We start from the raw sequence: 25,190 nt of genomic DNA, 5'->3' as shown, positions 1-25,190 counted from the left end.
GGGCCGCAGTTTGACTACCCCTGCCTTAGAGACATCCAGCCTGGAAAAGATTTGTCTGCTGTGACCAATCTGTGGTTAGTAGGACATCAAATAGATGTTGCTATCATTTCTAAATGCTGCTAATTTGCTAAATGTTATACTGTTTAATGTTTAATATTTTATTATGTTGATTTTATCTAATGGTTAACTGTTGACAGGGATAAAGGGTTTTTATCTCACTATTCATGCTAACCTTGTTCAACTTGTATATCCATATTCCTCACTGTGACTGTAAGATATGGCAATGTAATGGAATTTTGAGTTTGTCTCCCTGGCCTTGGGATAGATAGTTACCAGCAATTCCCTGGGAGGAATGTTTCACAGTTGTATGGAGACGGATGGAGAAAGCAGCGTATGGGGAGGTGGGAGCCTTTGATCACTGATAACAGGCAGTTTGGTCTCTCCCTGTGGTTTTGTAAACTACACTGAATTCTAGGGGATTGATTGGCTGTTTTGACAAAGGATTATCATTGACTGTATTTGGTTGTGACACAGTCTACTGATGTAACATAATTGATTTTTGCTATATATTCCCTGTCATGCAAGGAGATCATAGTCTGAGGAAGAGTGCTTGCACTCGAAAGCTCACACCCTGAATAAATCTTTGTTGGTCTTAAAGATGCTGATTTTATTGTGTTGATTGTATTGTGTATACTGTCCTGAGCTGGTTCTAGGAGGGAGGTAAACAAATTCTATTTATTATTACTATTATTATTATTCCTAGCCTGCCACACCCAATCTCTCTTGATCACAGAATAAAGCAAGATTTTTTTTTTAATTGTTGTGCATTAATTGAGCCGAGAGTGGGTTTTCACCCTGCAGAATCTTCTGTTTCCTTAGACAAATTTTGTTTTATGTATTTCTTTTGGAGACTCTTACATGTAAAGACCTGGTTCTGTATGGGCCTGTCTGTCCCACAAGAGTGCTTCATTTCGTATCTCCCTCTGTGTATAGACCAATGTGCTTTGATGCCATAACATTTCACTCTGCATTGATCTTTCTGCAAAAGTTGCTAAGTGACACTTTAGAGCACTTTGATGGTAGTATGTTCCACTGATCATTTTCTGCTATTCTCTGTTTACTTTACAGGGCAGGGTTCAAAAAATATTAGCTCTTCTCCGAGCATTGAAAGTTTGCCTGGAGGACGGGTACATGCAGAGTCCCCACCTTTGTCAGCAGCCAAGAAAGAGTCCTTTTTCAGCACTATTTCCCATTCCCGGTCTCAGAGTAGAAGCATGAGCAAAAAGGAGTCAGTAAGTATCTCCCGGTTGGCCGCTCTATATTTATCCCTCATCTCACATTTGCAGTGGTCAGTTTTTCCACTCAGGTATTTGGATTACTTACACAGGTTCATGTTGCCTGACAAGAGTATCAGCGCAGAAAAAAATATGTTCATAACTTTTCGAAATGGTTACTTACTCTTTCTCCAGCTCCTTGCATTTCTGAACTGATTAGCAGAAGCCAAGCTAAGTGGAATAGCACCTTTCTAGTCCGATGGGTTTCAGTGGGCAAAGAATGGTGTGACTGTGTTTAGGATGGTGCTGCATGTCTCTGAAATTTCCTGGCTTTATTTTTATTTAGTAAATTCTGATACCATCCCTCTTCCCATGAACTTGAAGTGACATACATGATATGCTTCTCCTTGATTTTGTTCGCACACCAACCAAAAGAGCTGAGTTAAGCGGAGAGAGAATGACAGGCCCCAGAACACTAAGTGAGTTTATGACAAGTGGGGATTTGAATCTGGATCTCCCCAGGTATTAAGTGACACTCTGATCACTTTGCCACACTAGTACCTTTAAATGTGAACAGCCCCTTGCTCCCTCTATCTGCTTTAGGGGTGGATCTGAATTTAGTTCTTCAGTATCCTGTGGTTTCACTGTACTGCATTCATGTATTGCCAATCCGATTGTCTTCTGTGGGGGAAGAGGAGTTTCTGCAGAACCACAAACAAACCAGAATCTGCCAAGCCGTACTTCACATGAACCCCCTAAAATTCTTCTTAATGCAGGTTTTCCTGGTGCAGTATGGCAGTGGCAGCAGGGAGCAGGTCCATCCTATCTATTGTTAAGCATAGCAGGGCTTCTTTATCATTGCTACCTCCTCCTTGTCCTAAAATAGCCTTTTCCGAGTACCAAAATAGCAGCAGAAGCCATTTGTGCTGCAGACCAGTCACTGCAGTGCTGAGCCAGCTTTGCAGCACAAATGGTTTCTGTCGCCCCCGGGGTACAATGCTAGGCAAAGTGCCATCTCTGGAGCAACTGGACAAAATGTCCCTCAAACAATGCTGAGATCTTTTGACACCTAGTTTGTCACTACTGTGCTGCAAAGCATAAATTCAGATGCTATAGCAGCAGTGATGAGTCATTTTTATGCAACATACAGGACAACCTAAGAACTCTTTGTTGGAAGTGAACCCCATTGAATAAACCTGAGTAGGATTCTGAGTAGACCTGCTTAGGGATTGGAGGCTTGCTCTTGGTGCGCAATCCTAAGGAAGTCTGTTTGGAAGGAAGTCCCCTTTTATTCAGTGGGGCTTACTTGTATAAAAATGTCTTAGTCTGTTAACTTACTCATCACCAAAAATTGTCCTAGTGATATTAAAGTCATAGTGCTTCATTAAGTTTACTGATGCTTTCTCCCCCCCCCCCCCTGATCTTTTAAGGTTAATTTCTTTAACAGACTTCTTGTTGCTTCTTAAAAATGGTATTATTCATGCATGTGAGCCTATTGCCTTGCATTGAAATATATAGGGGGAAATAGATCATGAAGTTTGTCTTTCTTCCACACTCCTAGAACATACACTCTCCATGAAAATATAACGTGGCCTAGGTGATATATCCTGTGGGTATTAGAGGGAGGAAAAGACATGAATAACAGTTGAAAAGTAATCTATAGGTTCTCTGGTTTCCATTAAAATGAAATGGTTGTGAATTATAATCAAGCAGACAAAGAGGTTTTTATGAATGACAAATGGAGTCCTCCTGTGATGAGCACATTCCTGAAGCATAAGTGTCCATGGTCTATGTGTCTGTGGTCAGTGTGGTTGGTGCCTTACCCATAGCATTAGCTACTCATAACTCTTCTGTACTTGTGGCTCTTTTTTCACGGAATGAATGCTGACTGGGATGGATTGTCAGGGGAAATTCCTACATACAGCAGAGCACCAAGTAGCAAATGCAGGTGGGAATGAGAAGCGGGTGATTGGATTGTGCCCTACATATTAATCAAATTTATTCATCCAGTGCCCAAATAATTATTACCACTATATGTAGCTTGATCTAAATTGAAGCCAAAATGTCATGACCAAATTGGGACAAAAATACTGTTTGTTGTGTGATTATAGATGCGTTACTTCTCTAGTGGTTTCTTGCCTGATGATGCAAATCAGACCTCAGCTTGAGGAAGGAGAACAATAAAATCTGAACAAGGCTTTCATGAAATTCAGGAAATGATGGAGGTTTTACTCTTCTTCTCCCATGCATGCACACCTGAATGAAAAAATAGGAGTGTGACAAGTGATGTCAATGGCAAGATAGAAGCTATGGAGCTTGAAGAATGCTAGCTCCTCGCTTACTTGTTTATTACAGTTTTCACTACCAGATAAACACTCCACAAAAGGAAAGCTTAAAAATTACTACAAGAATTCTCATATAACAGCTGCCAGAAGTTTCACCATACACAAAGTGCTTTGTTTATCTTTCTCTGAGTAGCCAAGATTATTTAGCTTCTGAAGAGAGATCAGTTCAGCTCTTTGGTCTGAAAATTTGGAGGAAGTCAAAAAGAATATGATCCATAGAATTGATTTATGTTGTTGCCACAACTGCTGAGTATCTAACTAGGTAAGGCATTCTGAGATTTCTAGAGTTGTTAAGTGCATGGGAGGTATATTCTGCAAATGAGCTTCCAAGAAATGGTGACTCCCTCAGTGCAGAGATCTTACAGTTGAAGTTGCACTTTCCTCAGTTGTTTCAAAACTGTTTTGCTTTCTTGTGTTTTCATGACTGCTAGCAAGTCTTTCTAGCAATGTTATACATACAATGCTAAGTGGCACTGTTGTCATTTTTCAACTGTTCAGTTAGATGTTTTTGTCAAACTGAGTGCCTTTTGGCAAAGGGATGCTGAATTCCTCTTTAGTTAATACTTCTGTTTCTTGCCAGTTATAGAAGTTGATAATTTCCAAAAGCTTTCCATTACTTGCTGTCAGTTCTTAGCTGTGAAATATTTTTCTGGATTCATATCACATCCCTTGTTAATTATCTTGGCACGCGATTGTTGCCAAATCCCTGTGTCTAGAAGAGATTAGTCGACAGAAAAAATACATCTAGCACAAAGCATATTTAGCTGTAGCTACTACTACCTGTTGATGTAGCTAGTAGTAAAGTCAGATCAAGGATCAGTTCTAGGCTGCAAATGTACTGACTCATTGACAGAAGGAGGATGAAATAGCAGCCTTATCATATTTGCTAAATAGGAGATCCCCCTGCCACATTGAAAGCAGCTTCTGATATCCCTGAGTTAAAAAAAAAAAAAAGATTCTAGTACAGTACAGAACAGCTTCTATTGGGGAAACTCCCAGGGGATTTTCGTACCCTTTAAAAATAGTGAAATGCTTATCTTTCATCGTCTTTATATTCCGGCCCCTCCATATAATGTTATCAACATGCAGCACCTGTGCAGTAAATGGCCGGCTACATCCTTCAATTTAAAGCATTAGTTGGTGAACTCCAAAAAGTGGATTCACCAGCCTATGTAGTGCTACCTAATGGAGAGCAACCAGCAGAGGGAAGTTGTGGAGGCTAAAATGCACAAAAGGCACTTGCCTCGTCCCGACATTGCTCCCACCCCCTCTCCCGGAGACGGGAACATCTTTTTTTTTTAAGTTTTTAAAACCTGGAGCAACAAAAACCTGGAGCAACAACCGTGCAGCTGATGCCAGAAAGAATTTTTCAAAATGTGGTAGCACAAAAGCATGCCTCTCTAAACTTCCCCCCTCTACTCAAAATCAGGAATGAGATTAATTTTTTTTAATTAGCAAGATTCGTGATTCAATATGGGGTAGCATTCAGAAGCGCTGTACATCTATGATTAGGTGCATAGGTGTTTCAATGAAGTATGCATTTTAATAAAAAAAATAGCGGGTGTTACAGGAACTGTAAAGGCTGAAGTAAGGGGATTGGCTGCCTGGCTTGATTGACAGGTGGAAGAGAATTGCGTATAAATCACGTTGCTCTCTTCCACCATTTCAAGCAGGCGATGTGAAGGGAACACGAAAAGGCAGTAGAGAAGAGCGAGACAGGGAAAAGGTGAGGAGGGGCTGGAAGGCGCAATAATTTTTAGCATTACACCATTCAGCTGGCATAATGCTATTTTTACAGATGTGCCCCAGTTTTACCAATATATCTTCTTTCTCTGGACTAAGGCCAGATACTGGAATCATCTTTCTATTTGCTTGATCTCATCTAAATTTAGAACTCCAGGCAAATCCAAAAGAAAGTTGGTTTTTAAATCTGAACATAAAAACATGTCTGTGTAGCATTATAAATACTGTGCTGTCCTATTTCCAAATAATGTTGTGTGGCCAATGAAAAAGCATTAAAAGTATGTAGGGTAACTTAGTAAACTGACATCTCAACAGCTAAGAAACCTGTAGATAATTTAATGCCATTGATTCATGAATGCCAAATATAACACATTTTACAATCAAAGCCATCTGTACATTGTAACAAAGGACAGGTGATAGATAATCTGGCAGAGATGAAGAATAGAGTCATAATATCTGTTATAGACACTAAATGTGTGGTAATGACTTTAGCATCTAATGCATGGAATCAATGCAGACACAGAAAGGGGTTAAGATATTTGAGAGCCTAAAACAGAAAACGGTATTCCCTCATTCACTCATTGGCACCCCATGATTTTAAACAATCATAGCAACAGTTTTCTATACTCTAGTCGTACCCTAAAGTCTGCTTATTGCCATGGGAAGCTTCATAATGCCTTTTGGTAAGGCAATCCTTGCAGACATTCCTGTGTAAGATAATGTATCTCATCAGTCAAAGGAGTTCTGTTAACCAAAAAATTGTTTAGAGAATGTTCTAGTTGTATTATCCTGAAGAGTTGGCACAAAGGGGTAAAAATGCATATGTTGGTGGTGCAGCTACAGCTGTAAGAAGCTGGAGAGAACTGACTGCCGTGCTAAACTGAGTTACACCATCCAAGTCCATTGAAGTAAGTGGTCTTAGAAGTGTGTAACTGTTTAAGATTGTCCTATCAAATAAATATCTTGGATGGTGTGGCATTAAAAAACAATTCTGCTGGAGCATTGCCAATCATCATGAAAATGGGGGAAACAGTTTAAAGGTTTGGTGCAAGGTTTTTAGTTTTTCAAATAAAACTATATCTTCTCATCAAACTGGAAAGTTATAAATCCTTGTGAGGTTTTGTGGGTTTTTTGTATGTAAGTGGTTTTATATTATTGTTAAGCAAAGTTTTTAAATATTTCATTTTAATTCACAGGAAGAAGAACTGGAGGCCCAAATTTCATTTCTGCAAGGACAACTGAATGAATTGGAAGCCATGTGCAAATACTGTGCGAAGATGATGAACACACATCTGGGTAAAAGGATTTCTAGTTTTAAAACACTTTAGAGTCCACTCCCCTTTTCCCCCTTTATTTTCCAAAACTACTTCTTCCACATAACAAAATATAAATTCAACTTTACATTTGTCTTAATACAATGATACCATCTTCAATTAAACCCCACAAAAATCTCTTTTTCCATAAAGCAACTGAAAATTATAAAGTCCCAATTTAATTCCAATGTTTTATTACTTTGCCTGGTTGTCATGCCAATAGCTTTTATCATTTTAATATAGCATAGATTTTTATCAGCAAATCTCTTGTAACAGGTACAGAGTTGGTTTTTCAGTGTCTCAGAAACTTTTTGTGCAGTTGTGACAAGACTGTATCTTTGAATATCATTTGGTGCAAATTTTGCATATTTTTTTAAAAAAATATTTCTAGTTTTAATTATATACATCCAGATTCCTTCTACCACAGTTTGTATCATTACCCAAAAACATTTTGCCCAGTAGCAGGTCCACCACATGTGAACAAGACTTAATGTGCTTGCTGTACAGAACCAGCATTTTCCTGATCTTTTATTATTGTTATTATTAACAACTACTACTACTACTACTACTACTACTACTACTACTACTTTATTTTTATAGCCTGCCCTTCCCAATTGGCTCAGGGTGGATAACAACAGGAATAAAGTTACATTGATAATAGTTGATAACAATTCAAATTAAATTACTATTAACCTATTAGACCACCTCTCCAAGGCCTTGAAATAAACAAAGTAAGTGCCCAGGAAAGAAATTTGCCTGAATATTTGAAATGATCCTTATAAATAAACTGGAATCTACATTTTTTTAAAGAATCAATGTTTATTGAAATTCTTGACTACAAATTGTACCCAGTTTGATTTCCTGTCATACCCTAGGGATTGTTATCAGTCCCTAGTTCCTGACATATGCTAGGGATTGGTATCTTTCCCTTATTTGCCGAGTGCCTAGATGTTCATCATTAAATTTGTCCATATCCATGTGAAAAACAATCTTGAACATATAATCTAATTCAGGGGTAGTCAAACTGCGGCCCTCCAGATGTCCATGGACTACAATTCCCAGGAGCCCTTGCCAGCATTCGCTGGCGAATGCTGGCAAGGGCTCCTGGGAATTGTAGTCCGTGGACATCTGGAGGGCCGCAGTTTGACTACCCCTGATCTAATTATATGATTGAAGGTCAAAACATTGCTACAGGTTGAGCTATTTTATATGAATTTATCTCCAAGTTTAGGGGGGAAATGTTTTCTTTCCATTGTAGATGTTATAGACACAGGATTGAAACAATACTGTTTGGAAATCCCATGGGAATACTGTCAATTTTTCACTTTTCTGTTTTAATGCTGTATGAATGCTGAAACATTTTATCACTAAAAGCACTCTGACAGTTTCACATTCAGAAGGTCACTGAGAAGGCCTATGATGAACATTTGTTGTCAGAGCTTTTATCAGTTCTTGGTCCTCAGATCAATACTGTTTATTTGTGTATTTTAATGGCTTTTTCATGCAAGCTTGTTCTTATGACCCTGAACAGATATTAGGAGAGATGAACATAAACTCTGGGATGATATTTTTGTCCTCTACAACAGAATTTAGGAAATTCACTGTACATTGTACACGGTGTGTACTGATCTTACCACAGCATATATTAGCTTTTTGCCTTCTGATCAGTCATGTTGTAATTGCTTCACATAATGTGGGTAGGAGATGAATTCTAAAAATGATATATGGGTGCAAGTACTCAAGCTATTTGCAATTATAGAACTTTTGTTAGAACTAATTTTGAAATAATATTAAAATTGAAATAGAAATATAAAAGCTGTTTCTGTTAACCAAGATAAGTCACAAGGGCTATTGATCAAATGGTTTGCAATATCTTTAAATCACATTTCCAATCTGGCACATTTCAAGATGCTTAAGATTAACTTTACAATAATTAACATAACTTAAGATACATTGTTTCATCTAGGAAAGTAATTCATTAAACGTATGTCCAATTTTTCATGTCTTTTCATGACAACATCCTACTTCTACTGAAGCATGCCAATTTGTAACCATGGATTTGATCTAGAGGCTGCCAAAATTATAATTGTGTTTCCTGGGATGTGAAGGAGGAAAAGATGAGTTAGAGCAGTAATTTTTGTTTGTGTGTTTATACAAAAGCTTCCTCATTAAGTGTTCATCCACTTCTTTTGCTGTACCACACAATGACAACATAATTATATATTTGGGACCTGTTTCTATGTTACTATGGAAATGAATACTGTGCCTTGAATAATATAAATACAGCATGTGCAAGAATGATAAATTGGTACTTGGGGTAAGGATTGATAAATGGAGAAAGGCTTTAGATTTTATAGTTAGTCGGTTATATAGGGTCCAAAGAACTTTTAAGATCACATTTCTTCCATTAATGATAAAGGAACTTTATTGGCTCTTGTGCTTTCAGAAGAACATACCTTTTATAACTGCTGAGTAAATCTGGTTATTCACAAAATCTGCCAAACTGTGATTAACCTATAGGTACTTTGTATTTAGTGTTGAGTGTAAGGTTTAGATTTATATAATCTAAAATTTTAATGGGAATTGTATAGTTTTAAGTCTATAGTTTTAACAGGAATTTTAATGGGTTAATGATGTCTGTTACCCGCCTCAAGCCTTTTAGGGAGTGGTGGGTAATAAATCCAATACTAATACTACTACTACTAATATTAATAATAAATCTTTATTTTAAAGCGAGGTACCTTAGTATGGTAGGTATGATCCATTTGCTAAACTGCTTCTATGTGTCATCATGCTAAGCGGCAAGCAAATTTTTACAGTTCTTCAGCTTCTAGAGATTTCTGATTGTGTAAGCGTATTTTTAAAAAATCCTTCCATTCCAATTTGCAGGATAACAGAGAGAGTGAATACAGATAATCTTTTGGCACTTAAGCCCTCACGTTCATATGTCTAACAAGTTCTTCTTACTTACTCAGCAGGATTGTTCAGAATCCATACAACCAACCTACGTGGAATGAATAAGGTCACCCTGGGGTGGTTTATTAACCTGTATATACTCAGTCATCTGGTTTTCCCAGTGATAACATAATAGTCAGGCAGTCCAGGAACTGGAGTAATATGGAATATATTGCTCTTTAATCAACTGAATTTGGAAAGAAAGAAGAAACAGAACAGATCCTGTTACTAACTGTTTTCATACAACACTGATAACAGCCTGGGATAAGTGCAAAAAGCACTTTCTCCCTGCATATCAATTATATGCCATAATCAATTTGTCATTTACATGACTTGTTGACGTTGTCAAGGACCAGTCAAGTCCTTTGTGAATCTCCAACGAGAGAGTGGCAAGACTCCTCTGCCTGTTTTCAGTACTTGTGTATTGGATGAGTATCTTCTGCCCCCTGAATAATAGCTATTTTAGAGCAACCAATGAAACAGAAACAACTGGCAGCTACAATACATGGATTGTTAGCAGATTTAGGGGGGGGGGATAATTTTCCCCACCGATTTTGGTAAAGTATTTCAGAGGATCTTTAGAGTAAATTCCATATAGCTATTAAAAGAGCCCAGAATCAGTAATGTCAACATGGGGACAACAGGGAACAGATTAAAAATTATGCAAGGGTACCTAAGATCTATGACTCCCACTAATAGCAACATAGGCACTAAAACACATCTTTGACGGTATTGTCTGCAAGCATGTAAAGAATGGACTGATATTTAACAAAATGACAGGGTTCAGGATACCTCAGGATCCCAAGATTCTTAGCATTGTTCCTGATATTGGGGCCCGAGGAGAGGCCGCTGGAAATTGGAGGCTACCAAACTAGAGGGGCATGATCTCCCCCCCCCCATCCTTGGTAGGTAATGTGGATAGGGGATTCCCTGGGACACGGAGGGTGACTCGACCTCCACCTGGCCTCAGCATCTTATACTTGGTAGAGGCCCAGCCTGGGCATGATGAATGATATTGCTTGCCATCCATTGTGCTCCGCACACCAGTAGCTCTGCCCAGGCTTCCTCGCTCCCTTGCCATTAGGTGGTTCCACGCAAGACCGGAGGCTCTTCACGGCTCTTCATGGCCTTGCTGCTCAGGAAGCTTCCTACTTCCAGCTGTTTGCTGCTCTCCGCCAAGCTCCATCAGCCATAGTCTAGAGCCTCCTACACCCTAAACTGAGCCTAAAAATAACGCTCAGCAAATCATAGGTGATTAAAGCCTAATACTTCTAAAACCGGATGGTTTATCTGTCCCACCTTTAGTGGACATGTATCTCTTGAAGCATTTTTTAAAGACTGTGTGACTTTTTAAAAAGACTGTGTGATATTTGTTTGCACTTATTTGGGCTCCCAATATTCCATGGTTTAGTAATAAAAGAATTATGAACATAATGTTTATCAATATCACTAAGTAAACTCACCCTTAACCCCATTTAGAAATAATCTAGGATCAATATGTTGCTGCTGAAGTTTGGGGAATGAGAGAGAATAGGAGGACAAGAATGAAAAAGCAACAAAGCAAGTTGCTAGATAGGGGCAAATGGTTGAAAATGTTGTGAAAGTGTTGGTGACTCCATTCAGTCCCCAGTTTCTCTAGTGAGATCCAGTTGATAATAAATAGGTAGAAATTTGAGTAATTAGTCCAATATTGATCGAGGGAAGGATCTCTTTCCTGGAAAAATCATGGTCATCAACCTTGTAAAGTTTTGTCAAATCATAAAGCAGAACAGATACAGAGACCATTTCTGCATAAGGAATCTTTTCCTGGACAGCTTTCGAATGTTGCCAGGTTCTACATCCCCCTCCACATGACATTGCCTAAGGCTGTCCACTAGCTGGGTCAAGTTTTGGCCATTTTTAACTTTCAATTTTGTGAACTGCGAAAACTGGATTTACATCCCTAAATCGCATGTCCCATTGGTGAGCAGCCAGTGAGCAGCCAGGGATAAGCCCATATAGAGGGGGAAACACACAACAGTCTCAGCATTTTTGTCCTGCCCTCACACCAGCCACCCCCCCCCCCATTTCTTGCTCCGAGTAATTTGATTTTGTAATGGTGCGGTCTGCATTGTAGCACAACCGCAAACCCACATTGTCAAAGGTAAAATAAAATCTTCTTTAAAGTGTCCACGGTCTTGTTGGGATCAGACAGGCAAAACGCAGCTTGGAGGTAGGGAATAATCTGGAAGAAAGAGGGTGGATGGGTGATCGGGCAGCCTTCTCCCGATCATGCAAGGGTCTGAGCACCATGTTTTTAAGCCAACCATTAATACAAAATGTCTTTTTGGGCTCCAGGGACCATGTTCAGTGTCTCAGAAATCCACCCAGACAGAAATAAAGCAACAAAGGAACACGAATGGAGGAATGCTATATCATTCTGGCATTTCTCCATAGCAACGTGGCAGTGTTGGTTTTTATTAAAAATGCAGCTCTGTTGTGGCATTACTGCATAGCAATGAGGAAGTGCCATTTAAAAAATAATAATTTCGGGGTTCAGGGTGGAAGAAAGTTTCAGTTCACAAAAGAACTGCTATGCTGTAATTGGTGACTTGCTATGATTGAAAAGCCAAGAAGTAGAGGGGGAAGTTCCTGTTGCTTTCCCTTGCAGCCTTGTCAGGAGGCAAAAAGCCACGATGGGGCAGTGGGAAAATGCAAGAGGGGGTCTTCCCGTGAGGAGGGCTGCAAACGCAAGATTTACCATCCTGCATTTGCAAGCAAGAAGCCATTCACGTTTTACTTCTCCATGGAGAAATGGTCAGAATTTGCAAATGATTGTATTGAATATTCATTTCTGCAGTAAATCACTCAGAGTCAGGAAGAATAAAACAAAATGAATTCAATTATAAGGAATTTTAAAAGTCCTCTGCTACAGCTAGGGCTTGAAAAAAATTTCTCAGCCAGAGCCCTTGCAGGTATAAATCTTTTACAAAGGTCAACAATTTCTTTAGGAAAATCATTAAAGAGGGAAATCTTAAACTGATCTGGGCCCCGTTTCAATTGACCCAGCCTTCTAGCTCATATTAAAAGGTCTTCCTTGGCGGCAAAGTTTAATAGCTGTGTCCCAGACCTGTGAGCCCTCTGTATAATAAGATATTTAGGCAGGGGCAGGCTGTCACTTAAAATAGATTGAATAAAGGCCACCATGTTTGTTCCTGCACATTTGGTGAACCCCCAGTAGGGGAAGATTATTGCGGTGCCTTCTACTTTCTAGGTCTAAAAGTTTATATTTTAAATCTGTTACTTCAGATATTATATCCATCTGAGGCCTCTCTCCTCCCCTAAATTTCCCCTCCTCAAATTCCAACACATAATCTCTAGGAATCTCCCAACCTGAAGCTGACAACCCTAGCCAGACCTGGCCTCAATTGATCCTTCCTCGAAGACTAAAATCTACCTGGAAAGGGTCCCTGCCCACCTTTTACTGACAGAACCCAGCCTGAAATCTGTGGCTGCCTAGCAACAGCCACTGAGGGAATCTGCTTTGCTTAAAGCTTATAGGTGTTATGTTTATCATTGGGGGGGGGGGTATTATTTTAGGTTTCAGATTTTTCTGCAAACCTAGGGGGCATTGTACAGGCTTGAAGAAAGCAATGTCTTGCCTTTTCACCACTTTGGTGTCTGGATGTAAGAATCCTCAGATTTGGCTATTAATATATAGATTACAAAAATATTTCAAAGCAGAAATGTATGCTAGATGGCTAGTTTATCATATATGTAATACAAGCTTATTGATGCAAATATAGTATAGAAATAGGGCAAAAATGATAAAATATTAACCTGCATTGCAGAATTTAAAACCCCTGCCTACTGTTATTCCAGGTGTTCTTGCATTCACCCGTATGATAATTTTACTCTGTTAATTCAGATGGCCATGGAATTTGATTGACAATGCAATAACTTTGCACATATTCAACCTCAATCTAAAATCCACTTCAGTAAGAAAGCTGGTAACTGTTAATTGTTAAGCTGCTAATACATTCATCTGACTTTGTGGTTAGTGTCTCTCCCAAACACACACACAATATATATCAATTACCAGCATGTATCTTTTACACTTTCTCTTCTTTCCATGAGTAGTTTAAGGATTCACAGGGCCCATAGTACCAAAGCCAGTTTAAGGATTTTGAGGCCCGAGCAATTGCAGTGGAAGCTACCAGACGAGGGGCGGAGAGGGCCCCTACAGTGGCAAGGAGTGTCACTCCAAGTGACCCTAAAGAAGGAAAAGGGGGAGGAGTAGAGAGCCTACAGCCCTGATCCATGTGAGAGAAGGCACTGTGCAGGACCCCTGAAACTGTGGGGCCCATAGCATGTGCCACATGTACTATATTGATAAACCAGCCCTGCTTCTTTCTCATTTATTGGATTTTTCTGTTCTTTCCTTTTCTGTTATCAACAGTGAATTGTCCCTGAATCCTCTTCCTTTTTCCATGATTCACATGTTCTTGTTGCTTCCCCTGTGGGAAATATGTATCTCTTTTAAAGGAGAAAATAGAAAGAAGCAATCTTTTCACACCTTAATGACACTCAGTATGTAAAGAATACATTATGATAACTCACATAGATTCAGTCCCTCCCACACCCCTCACAAGGAGAAGCAAAGATCTGTAGATTGTTCAGCCTAAATTTAAAAAAAAACGTATTTATTGAAAAACATTTATTTATAGACAAATAAAAATGGGCAGATCCTAAGATTCAAGTGAACATGCACAATCTCTTTTACAGTCTGACAATGGATAGGGAGAGAACTCCTTGATCACATAGATACCACAAACCATGATTAAATTTTTGAGTCTTGTGCCATAAAATAACAGACTCAGCCACAGATTTTCAGTGCTTGCCTTACCTGGAATTGAAAAGGAGCAGGGGCATGAATGGAAATTTCCAGAGATCCAGAAAATAGAAATTGTCTACTGTCTGGATCTTGGAGAATTACCAGGTGTAACTGAGAATAGTAAGAAAAGTGTTCATGCCAGGTTATAGCTCTGTATTGGCACTAGAGTAGAAACCATGATTTCTTTCCTGGTTCATCATCAAATCCTTATTTGGCATGGCATATGGAAATTCTGAACAATGAATGTGAAGATTTTGTAGGGGTCCTCATCTGAAACACCTCATTTTTAAGTACATTCAATACAGGTTTTTAAAAGTATATGTTTGTTCACCTTATGTGTGATCGTTGTGTTGAATTTATTGTGTTATGGGTAAGTTAATCCTGGTTGTGTGTTATGCATTGTGTTTTGGTGTTGCAGGAAATATCCAGGAAGTTATATTGCAGGAGCACTTAGAGAAAGAAGATGATATTCTAGTTTCCTTGGCTGCACTGAAGCAGGTATTATGTTAGAATGAAGATGTTCTATTTGATACACATGTTGTCATGAATTGTTATATTTATTGTTAATTATCGTGCAGAAAGATTGTCATTCCCTATGTCAATGCTTAGACTCATGGAAGTGACTCAGTATTGTCTCTGACTTCCTCTGATTGGAAACTGGGGGTGTGTGGGAGGGTCCTGGACCTTGCTTTGGCTCTTTCCAAGCTATAGAACTGTAGCTAAAGCATGATGTACAGATAGGAAATGGTTTTGACATCCAGACTGAATGACACAACAAACAGTGGTTTCATTTTCTTGCTTCCAAACCAAGATTCTAATCTCCAGCTTGATCCTGGTTTATGGGAAAGAAAACAAACTATAGTTTGCAGTTTTGGACATCATGCGCATTCAGTGGGAATATTAGCTATGATGTGTGAATGCTCTTGCAGTTCATCAGTGCTGTGTAGCATGTTCCTTGAAATGGCTTTAAGTGTGACCTATGCTTTAATTACACCTGGGAGAATTCGCATACTTGATTCTTTTAAAGGTATTCCAGATATCTCACCATCGTTGCAAGGAAGTTCATTGAGTCTGATGCTTTAACAGTGAAGCACAGTTGTCATTTTTGTAAGTTTCCTTGAACAGCTCAGGCAAACGATGTACGGAGGTTGTTTGTGAGGAGGGACTGCCTTTAAGTTGACGATGCTAGCAGCCACTCAAGAATGTTCCCTCTCATACACTCTCTGACAAACAGATCAAGGATATTCTGAAAGGTTCCCTGCGTTTCAATCAGAGCCAGCTGGAGGCAGAGGAGAATGAACAAATCACGATAGAAGATGATCACTACTGTTCCAGTGCTCAGAGCAAGGGGGCGGGTGATTCCGCAAAGGAGCTCGCCATCACGAAGCAGCCCCTCCCTCCAGTGGAGCAGGTAAAGTCAATGCGTTTTTTAGAAGGATGTATTTTTATAACTCAGAAAATAACATGAAAGAACGACTGGCACGTTTTCCTTTGGGTGTTTCCTTGTAAGCAAGGCTCTCTGACTTCAAAGCAACATTCTTAGGGAAAATATGCAATGAATTACCGCCTTAGAAGGGTGTTTGGGGATGTGTGTTTTTTAAGTGTAATACAGATTCTTTTTTTAAAGAAAAATCTAGCAGTAGGTAGAGCTTCAATCTTACTGTGGTGACTCTTCCATGGGCTTAGTTCAGGCATTATTTTGTGAAACTGAGGTTCTGCTCACAGAAGTAGATTTGGGAGTGGCCAGGAGCATACACAGTTGAAGACAAGCTTTTTTAACAGTCAATCTTTCTCCTCTTCTAGAACGCAATGGTAGTTGATTGCATAGCTGCTGGACTGGGCTCAAGAGCCAAGTTTCTTTGACCCACTCCTTCCTGTCGACCACTTGGGGCTTCTAATCAAATCAGCTTTCCTCTTATTAGGAAGATTGAGGAGAAATAACACTTTTGTTATCATTATAGCTTGTGAGGCTCTTCAAACAATTGTATAGTTTGCTCAGAGTAGATGAGAATGTATCTGCCAAGTACTAATTAGCTTGTAAGATTTAAAAGAGCTGAATAGAGTGTACCTGTGATAAAGCGAAAATTATAGTGGACTGTATTTTATATTGACTTTGTTTTTAAATGTTACCTATTTTCCACATAAAGGCTGGTTGAGTATCATATTCTAGGTCATGTGTTATTTAATTTTTTATGGAAGAACGACTTCCTTTTTGTCCGGGAATGAAACTTTTTAACCACAAAGGAATGGACCTTCCCCTGGGTGTAGTCTGCACAGGGCTTTCAACCCAGTCCCAGTTCGAATGAATCCCTCCGGTCTACACTGAATTCAATTTCCATTTTGATTTTGGGCACTTTACATTTTCCCTCTGCAACATGCATGATTGATCCAGAGTGACCCTACCTTTCCCCCCACGATATCCAGCAGTGTATATAACCCTTGATATTTGAAAAATCACCATCAGGAAGTGTGCTGATTTTTGTTTTTTTCTAATTAACTTCCTTCTCAGTGCCTCACAGCAAAGAAGTCTTCCCTGATTGGCAAGGGCGTCAGTTCAAAGACTACCTGGTTCCCAGTTGCAAGGCTTGTCTTAATGTGACTGCACTCCACTCCAGAAACCCTTAATCTGCTCAACAGATATTTGCCTCTTGTTTTTCCCCCCCTCCCTGCTGTCTCCAATCCTTCCCCTCCCCATTCAAGAAAAGATAGAAAGAGGCTCCTGTTGCACTTGGCTCCTCCTTTCCCCCGCCCGTTCTGAGCTTCCCTAATTGAATGCAGAACACTTTCTGTTTCCATTGGGGGGGGGGTAGAGGAAGACCTGAGTTCAAATCAATCTGAACTCAGCAGGATCCACAATGGAAAAAAACAAAGTAAGTACAGAATCAGCCTAGGACATTTTTCCTGCTTCTCTGAGAGTACTGAGTTTTAATTTTAAAGTTAACATGGGAAGTTCTTCAGAGTCTTCTGCCTTATCTGTCAGATGCTAATCATACCTAAGAAAACAAACCCATCAGCAGTCATAAAAAGCTAAAGGAGTAGGTGATTCCTCTACACCTCACCCTGCTTAAGGTTGCTGTATAAAATTTCACGGTCAGTGAGCATGCTGTATGATCTGGGATCTACTAGTTTTCTGCTCACTTTTTCATAAGGATCTACCCAAGTATCATAAAACAGTGAGAAAGTATTTGAGCTCTCCAGAACGCTTCATCACATTCAGTATCAACACAAAAGCAGAAAGGAAAGGAAGGAAAGAAAAATAGATGTGTCTGAATAAATGTTTCAGGAAGAAGCCCAAACAGTACAGTGGGTAGAATCTTAAAATCGATTACAAGACATGATAAAGATTTAACTACACCAAGCCAGCTTGATGTAGTGGTTAGGAGTGCTGACTTCTAATCTGGCAAGCCAGGCTTGATTCCCCACTCCTCCTCGACATGCAGCTAACTGGGCTCGCCACAGCACTGATAGAGCTGTTCTGACTGAGCAGTAATATCAGGGCTCTCTCAGCCTCGCCTCCCTCACAGGGTGTCTGTTGTGGGGAGAGGAAAGGGAAGGTGAATGTAAGCCGCTTTGAGATTCCATCTAGTAAAGAAAAGTGGCATATAAGAATCAACTCTTCTTCTAAAAAGTGCCGGCAGCAAAATCCATTTCAAGATGCATTCAACGTTACACAGAACCAACAAAATGGCAATGTTCCCTTTGAAAATATAAAAGCCAGTCGTTAACCAGACTTTTCCAAGAACTAATTAAAACATACATGTCTCTTGGGAGGTGAGAAAGACCCAGCACCAAACTTAACGATGCCATTGTCATGGATTCTCTACTGTGACATTGGACTCTCTGGTTTTCATTGGTTGGGCTTGCAACAGGTTTCCTGATGCAAGGGGATAAAACTCAAAATGTAGCAGATAAATAGAATATTATTTTAAAGGAGAGGTATACTTATAGACAAAAATGTAACAATTGTGGCGGCAGTTATAAGGTACTATAAAATGGTCCTAAATATCTAAAATTAAGTCCACGTGCAGCTGTTCTCTATATGCCATGTGTTCAAATTAGGGTTGGGTGCTTCAGTGTCCAAAGCAGCCGTTCGCACTCACATTGGGATCCAAAATAGAAGCTTGATTGAAAAAGGCTACCCTGGATGTATGAACGGACCCAGAGGGAAGCTCAAAATCCCTCTTCCGCTTCTTGTTTTGTTTTGAATAAAATGAGATGGGATTAGAACTGTTTTTCTTCTCCCCACAGAATGCTTTCCATCTGTCTAGTTACCTCACACTTCATGGATGGCAAAAGAGAAACACAGACTCCTAAAACTTTGCAGGCCATTTTAAAGTATTGTCTGTCTGTTTGTTTGAGCTTACTGTACTGTAGATCAGGGGTAGTCAACCTGTGGTCTTCCAGATGTCCATGGACTACAGAATTGTAGTCCATGGACATCTGGAGGACCCCAGGTTGACTACCCCTGCTATAGTTGGTCAAGAATAAGTTTCATCCTACTAGCAAATCCTCATCAAGCAGAATGTTCTGGGAAGCCATATGGCACGGGTCGTAAGGTTGTTAACGTTCAAAGCTACTGGGTATATAATTCTGTCATTTTTCATTTATTCAGTAGCAGCGACAGATGGGAGAAAACATGCTTCATGTCACTATGAGAATTCCTTTACAGAACTTGGCAGGGAAAGTATTGTGGAGATATTTCACTTCTGGAAATACTAGCATTAGAAAAACTAATATATTCCCAAGAAAGTTTGTATTTTGGTAGGGATAAGATGCTTGCAGATTGTCCCCTTTAAAAATTGCTCTATTATCTTCCCTGCAACCAAGATCAGACTGTTGTTTCCCCGGTCACCTCGTCTCCCTTTTTGAAGACTGGGATAATGTTCATTCTCCTCCAAACTTCTGGCACATCTCCAGTCTTCCAAGAAGTCCTTAAGTTGATGAACAAAGGTTCCCCAAGCTCTCCAAAATGTTCTTTGAATAGTTGTGGTTGTACACCATCTAGGCCAGAAGTCCCCCAAAAGATCCCCTTTATGTGTACCTTTGCTGGCATGCAGCATTGATTGCAAAGTTGGTGGCAGTCACTCAAGTAAAGGTATAGTGCTAGCCATGATGGGAGATGAAATAGACATGGCTTAATAAATGAGCATGCAGAGGGTCAAGTTGAAATGCACAGAGAAGAGATATAGTAACTCTCATTTTTTTCCTAAGAGGTTTTCTAACTTAGTTTCAGACCCAATTTAGATTAAAGCCGTGCAGGAAGGGGTCTAGATTTTTAATGCTTCTACCTCTAAATGTTTTCAGGTGTCAGAAATACCTCCCTACCACTTGTTCTTATTAACCTTGTAAGACACCTCAAAAAGAGCCTTGCGCTTCACTACCTCCAACTGCCTGGTGATCCCTGGTCTCCGGGAAGCTTGCTTGATCTCAACCAGGGCCAGAGCTTTCTCTATCTTGGCCCCCACCTGGTAGAATGAGCTCCCAGAGGAGATCAGGGCTCTGATGGGACTTGAACAGTCCCACAGGGCCTACAAATGAGAGCTCCTCGGCCAGGCATTAAGTTGAGGTCGACCTGAACTAACCACTTCCTGCTGGCTCCCAAGCCTCTCTCCTATGGTAACAACTGCCAATCCATCCAACCCCCAGGGTCATCAGTATGTGTTAGTTGACTTAATGTTCTCCCTATTGTTTACTGTTCCACTATGTTACCTACTATTACTATTGTATTATCACTGTTATAAATATTGCATTATCTGTATCGTTCTTGTTTTAGGTAAACCACCCTGAGTCTTCAGGGAGGACGGTGTGTGTGTGTGTGTGTGTGTGTGTGTGTGTGTGTGTGTGTGTGTGTGTGTGTATGTTTGGGTCTTTTTTCCTTTCAAGAATCCTCGAGGGTGGGGAGGTAGATTGAAAAGGTAAAACTGTAGGAGCAGTAGGGTTGAACCATGTTTCCCTTCCCTGTAGGACAGCAATTTGGATTACAGACCTGTAATGCTACTTAAAAAAAAATAAAGAAAATCTTGGAAGTTCTCGTTATGGATCAATCACTGTGTCTGCTTTTGAGTCACTGACTTACTCTGTCTTTCATGCTTTTGTTTCATAGAGTTCTTCTGACACAAGCGGAAGCTTGAACAGCAAGCACAGCGATGACTATATCCTGATTTCCAAAGAAGATGAAGGCAATGTTAGCAGCGCTCTTGAGCATGTGCAGACTGTGCCACCCTGCGAGGAAGCAACCACAAAGAGGGAGGCTATGTGCCACTCTTCTTTAGCCTTTTCAGACCCACTCATGGGCTCCACGTCTGCCTCTTCTAGCAATCTCAGTTCCAGCCCTGACGATGACAGCAGCAACAACAGCAAGGATTCGGACTTTACTATTGTGAGCCCCCTGGGGATTTAAGTACACTCTTCAGGAAAGGCCTATGGGGGTGGGGATGACTTCTCGGCTCATCTGCTGGGGGGGGGGTGACTTCTCGGCTCATCTGCTGATGGTTCAACAGGATTTGGGGACTGTGACTCTGGGGTGACTCCAGATTCATAAAGCCTAAATATTCAGTCAAAGCACAGATGTAAAGGCTCTCCATCTCATCATTTCATGATAAAAATGTTTTGGAGTAGTTTGTCATGACTGCCTTTAAAACATGCACATGTTAATATCAAAGACCTACTGTATGGCTACAGGTACTTGTCAGTTTACTTTTTTAGCAGCACCCTGGAATATTGAAGTAGTAACGTGTAGTCCCTCATTGCAGAACAACAGGGAACACGTGATCAGATGAGGTTGACAGATCTTGCCCCAACAGAAGGAAAGCATGCCTGAGGGAAAAAAATACTACTAAGTTATTTTGTCTCAGGAAAAAGTAAGATACCCCTTCTGAAATACGATAGAAAGCGTGTGAGGTACATTTTTAAAGGGATTCAGAGAAATTCCCTGATTGTAAGGCAGATGCTGAGGCAAAGTCTGGTCCCCCAAACATCTCTGTGGAAAATAGACTGAACTTACACACGGCAGGAAAAAAACAGATCAATATTACTATCAGGCAGAACCCAAAGCAACCTTGTAAAGTAATACGAATTAAGTGCACATCAAACTCCTTGAAATATTTAGAGAGCCACTCAGTACAAACTTGGTTCCCAACATTTCTATACATAGCAAGTTTGATTGCAGCCCAGAATATATTCTGATAGCTATTTCAGAGGTGCCAGAATTCCCTCAGCCCTTGATGAAACAGTTCCCCGTGGTGCTTTTGGGTTTTGAATGCACAGTATCCCCACCAAAAGCGATATAATTCCCAGGATTTTTAATCTCAATTAGGTCCCATTTCACTGAAGAGCCAGTTTCTCTCAGCATTGGGGAAGGCTAAAATATCTCAGGAAGCAGCTTAACCTGTGACAAGACAAAATCCAAGGTATATGAATATTGCAGTACCAAGCACTAATTCACAGTGAACACCACTTAACAGAGCAGTGCTAATGTACCTTTCTAGGTTAGAATCTCCGTTCAAAGTCGCTCTTGCTCCGAATCTCTCCCCCTCCCCCAAGTGCTTATGAGAATAACCAGAGATGATAACTTCATTGAAGAGCTACAATTCTGGGCTTTATCAAGGGACACCCTTTCTTTGCACTGGAGTCTCTCTTCAGAGGCAGCAACATCACCCTAGCTTATGCTGACCGATTTCACTGGCTTCAAGGAAAGAATCTGGATCTGTTGAGAATTTTTGCCCTATTGAGAGCTTTCACCTTACCAGGGAATTGGTGCCAAATTGCTTAAATTTGAAGCTGCTTTTGGCTTGCAGGCTGGACACAATAGAACTACTAGATGAAATGGGCCCTCATAACACATGGCATTAGCCTACTCGTAGACCTTCACTTTTGTCTATAACTTCACCCTGAGAAGATTCCTCCAAGTCTAGTCAAGAGAACAGGGTCAATGGCTCAGTTACGTGAGTCTCTAAAAAAGATCTGATTCGCAGTCTAATTTGTTTTTCTGCCACCCTCGGACATGAAAGCCTCTTAAGATATGAAATGTGTAGTACCTTAGGAAACACTTTTTATCAAGAATTTTGCGCTTCATTATCTACAGGTCCCATGTTGGAGGCGAGTGAGAGGAATTGTCAGTTTTAACGTAGCCTAATTTTAAGCCCCTCCCCGCAGAAAAGATGGCCACAAAAGGTCCAAGTAATGTTCTTTTTTTTTTCTTTTTTTTACTGAGCACACACGGAAAAAACGTAATGATGTCATGCAATTGCTGGGTAAGTGGCAGGCCATGAAGATGTTAATGATGATTAATAGTAATTGTTACTTGCACTAAGGATATTTCTGCCCATCCATCTGCAGCTTGAATCAGGCTGAACCAAGTTGCAGCCAGACCTTGCAGCACTGAAATATCTTGTTTCAAACAGCTCTCCTGAGAATATGATTCTAGTTTCTTCATGCACAGTACTGACTGCTGCAGGCCAGGTGGGATTTAGGTGGGAGAGTGAGGGGGAGGGGGGATAAGCAGTGTGAAATCCATAACAGCACTTTGCTGTGAAGAAAATGGGAACAATGTGTGTAGTGAATTGGCTCTCGCAAAACTGAATAGTTCTCTCAGAATTCGTTAGGGACTGGACTGCCCTGGTTCTTTTTTCTTAGTTTTGAATCCATAAATGTCTTGGGCAAAAGACAGATAGATGCTATTAAATGATGGCAGGTTCAAGATGACACATTCAGACGCAACTGACTAATTCTTCACTCAAAGATTACCTTGTGCATTGTGCATGGAGCTAAACCAAGTGCCCAGGTTATATTCCATGTAGAAGAGTTCGTTGGGTTTGGAACTGGATGCAGGAATTAAGCATGCTGTGGTTATGCAAGATTTCTGAGTTGGCTTACACCTAGAACTCCCCCAGGTCCCTTTGCACTTTCACAGGAAAACCGCCTCAGGATTCTGCCTTATAGTCTGTACGGAGTTCTATTTAATTTCCTTCAATCTTTAAGAATGACAAGAGAGTGGATTACATGCCTGGTGATTAATTTTGATCTTTTAAACTGTTACTAAACGTATTCCTTTCTGCCCAAATTTATTGCTACTGTGGCACAGGGACAAACGCCATTAGGAGCAGATTGCTATTTAAAAGTGCAAGAAATAGATCATATTTCGCCAGATTTTTTTTTCGGGGGGGGGGGGTTATTGAATATGTTTTGTGATTTTTTTTGCATGTTTGATTTTTTTACTTTTTGCTGACTACTGATTTCAGGGATCATAATTGTTTTGTAATAACTCTCTCAGTGCCATGAAACAATGCAATTTCTATAGAAAGATATAATTTGCATTCATTAATATTATGTTTGAAATAGTGCTGATTTTTTTTAATCATGAGGGGATTTTTTTTCACCATTTGCTATAATTAGCATATCTTTACTTCCTCAATGCCTGTAATAATCCCAGGGCTTTAAAGTGATGGAGACAAAGGAAACCTTAGTAAGTCTGTTAAAGGAGTCTATTTTGCTAATATCATGTCCCAGTATATCTCAAAATTTCAGTTAAAGACTAAAGTCTGCTGTTGGATAATACTGGAAGTGTTTCATTTTTGTATACATTGCCTTCATTAGGTTTATACTAAGAGGGCAGTTTCTACTTTAGAATTCCAGTTTAGTCTCACTTCTAAAGGTAACCTGCGGATACTGTTCATGGATAGTATTAATCTGATAGAAAATATTGCACAGAATAAATGCTGATTAGTGCTAATGTATGGTACTTTAAAACTTTATTCTGCCTGTTAGAGGAGCATTGGATTTTTTTTTTTTACATTTTGCATCTATACCATTTATGATTGTTTCAAGTCTTTTGCATGTAATGTTGATCACGTTACTGCAGAATGCTGAGGACCATGTATTGACTATGTGCTCATTTAGCTCTGGAGATGTGTATCTTTCCTCTAGAAGAATATCTGGCCAACTTTATTAAAGAAAGAACTAACATGCAAACTGTTGGAGTTTATTTATTCTGATTTAGATTTATTAACCACCATTCCCGGACAACACTGGCTCATGGCGGTTTACATAAAAACCCATAAAACAATAAGTACAATAATAATTGGCATCCTAATCCCATCTATTCCCTCCATTCCCAGTTCACAACTGCCCGTCAGGAGACGCCTCTCCTGCCTGGATGGTCTGGCTTATGGAGGACCTCTAGGGGCATCTAGCAGAGAGACCCAAATCTTCCTTAGCCCAGCCTCAACCAAATGCCTGGAATAAGAGAGTCTTGTTACCCACTGGGTTTTTGTTTACAAAAAAGAATGATCCCAGTCCCAAATGGTAGCCAAATTCTTGTACATCTCTATCAGAATAAAAAGCTGTAAAATTACCTGAATGATAGCAGAATTCAAGATATTTTCACTGGATTGTGAGCTGCTGTAAATGCTTAAAGGGAGACATTTTAAATGTTGACATAAATTTCTTAACATATTTGGTTCTTAACTGTTATTGGATTTTAAACTTTATCTAATACTTTGGGCACTTCCACACATTGAAAACAATAGTGTTACGCCAGCGAAATGGTGTAACGCTAATAAATAACAAGCCTCTGGCCATTTCTAACCTTCTGGCTCTCTCACTTTCCTCTGTCACCTTCTCGTGCTTCTTAGCACTCCACATGCCTGCTTGAAATGGCGGAAGAGAGCAATGTGCTTTACACGCGACT

General features: G+C 39.9%; 1 protein-coding gene across 5 annotated transcripts in view; it reads left to right on the top strand.

Moving 5' to 3' along the window:
- The window catches only part of TBC1D5 (TBC1 domain family member 5), a 297,140-nt gene extending 272,668 nt beyond the window's left edge, over nucleotides 1-24,472 (top strand). For all 5 annotated transcript variants that reach the window (XM_077303028.1, XM_077303029.1, XM_077303026.1 and 2 more), the window contains 5 exons: nucleotides 1,129-1,292; nucleotides 6,559-6,658; nucleotides 14,922-15,001; nucleotides 15,738-15,914; nucleotides 20,607-24,472. In XM_077303028.1, the coding sequence (XP_077159143.1) occupies nucleotides 1,129-1,292; nucleotides 6,559-6,658; nucleotides 14,922-15,001; nucleotides 15,738-15,914; nucleotides 20,607-20,903 (818 nt within the window). In that variant the 3' untranslated portion in view covers nucleotides 20,904-24,472. The remainder of the gene's footprint in view (nucleotides 1-1,128; nucleotides 1,293-6,558; nucleotides 6,659-14,921; nucleotides 15,002-15,737; nucleotides 15,915-20,606) is intronic.
- Nucleotides 24,473-25,190: the final 718 nt, after the last annotated feature.

The sequence above is a fragment of the Paroedura picta genome, chromosome 11, assembly GCF_049243985.1.
Source record: "Paroedura picta isolate Pp20150507F chromosome 11, Ppicta_v3.0, whole genome shotgun sequence".
Classification (NCBI taxonomy): domain Eukaryota; kingdom Metazoa; phylum Chordata; class Lepidosauria; order Squamata; family Gekkonidae; genus Paroedura; species Paroedura picta.
Note: the sequence above shows the minus strand (reverse complement) of the source record. Positions and strands in the feature narration are given on the sequence as shown.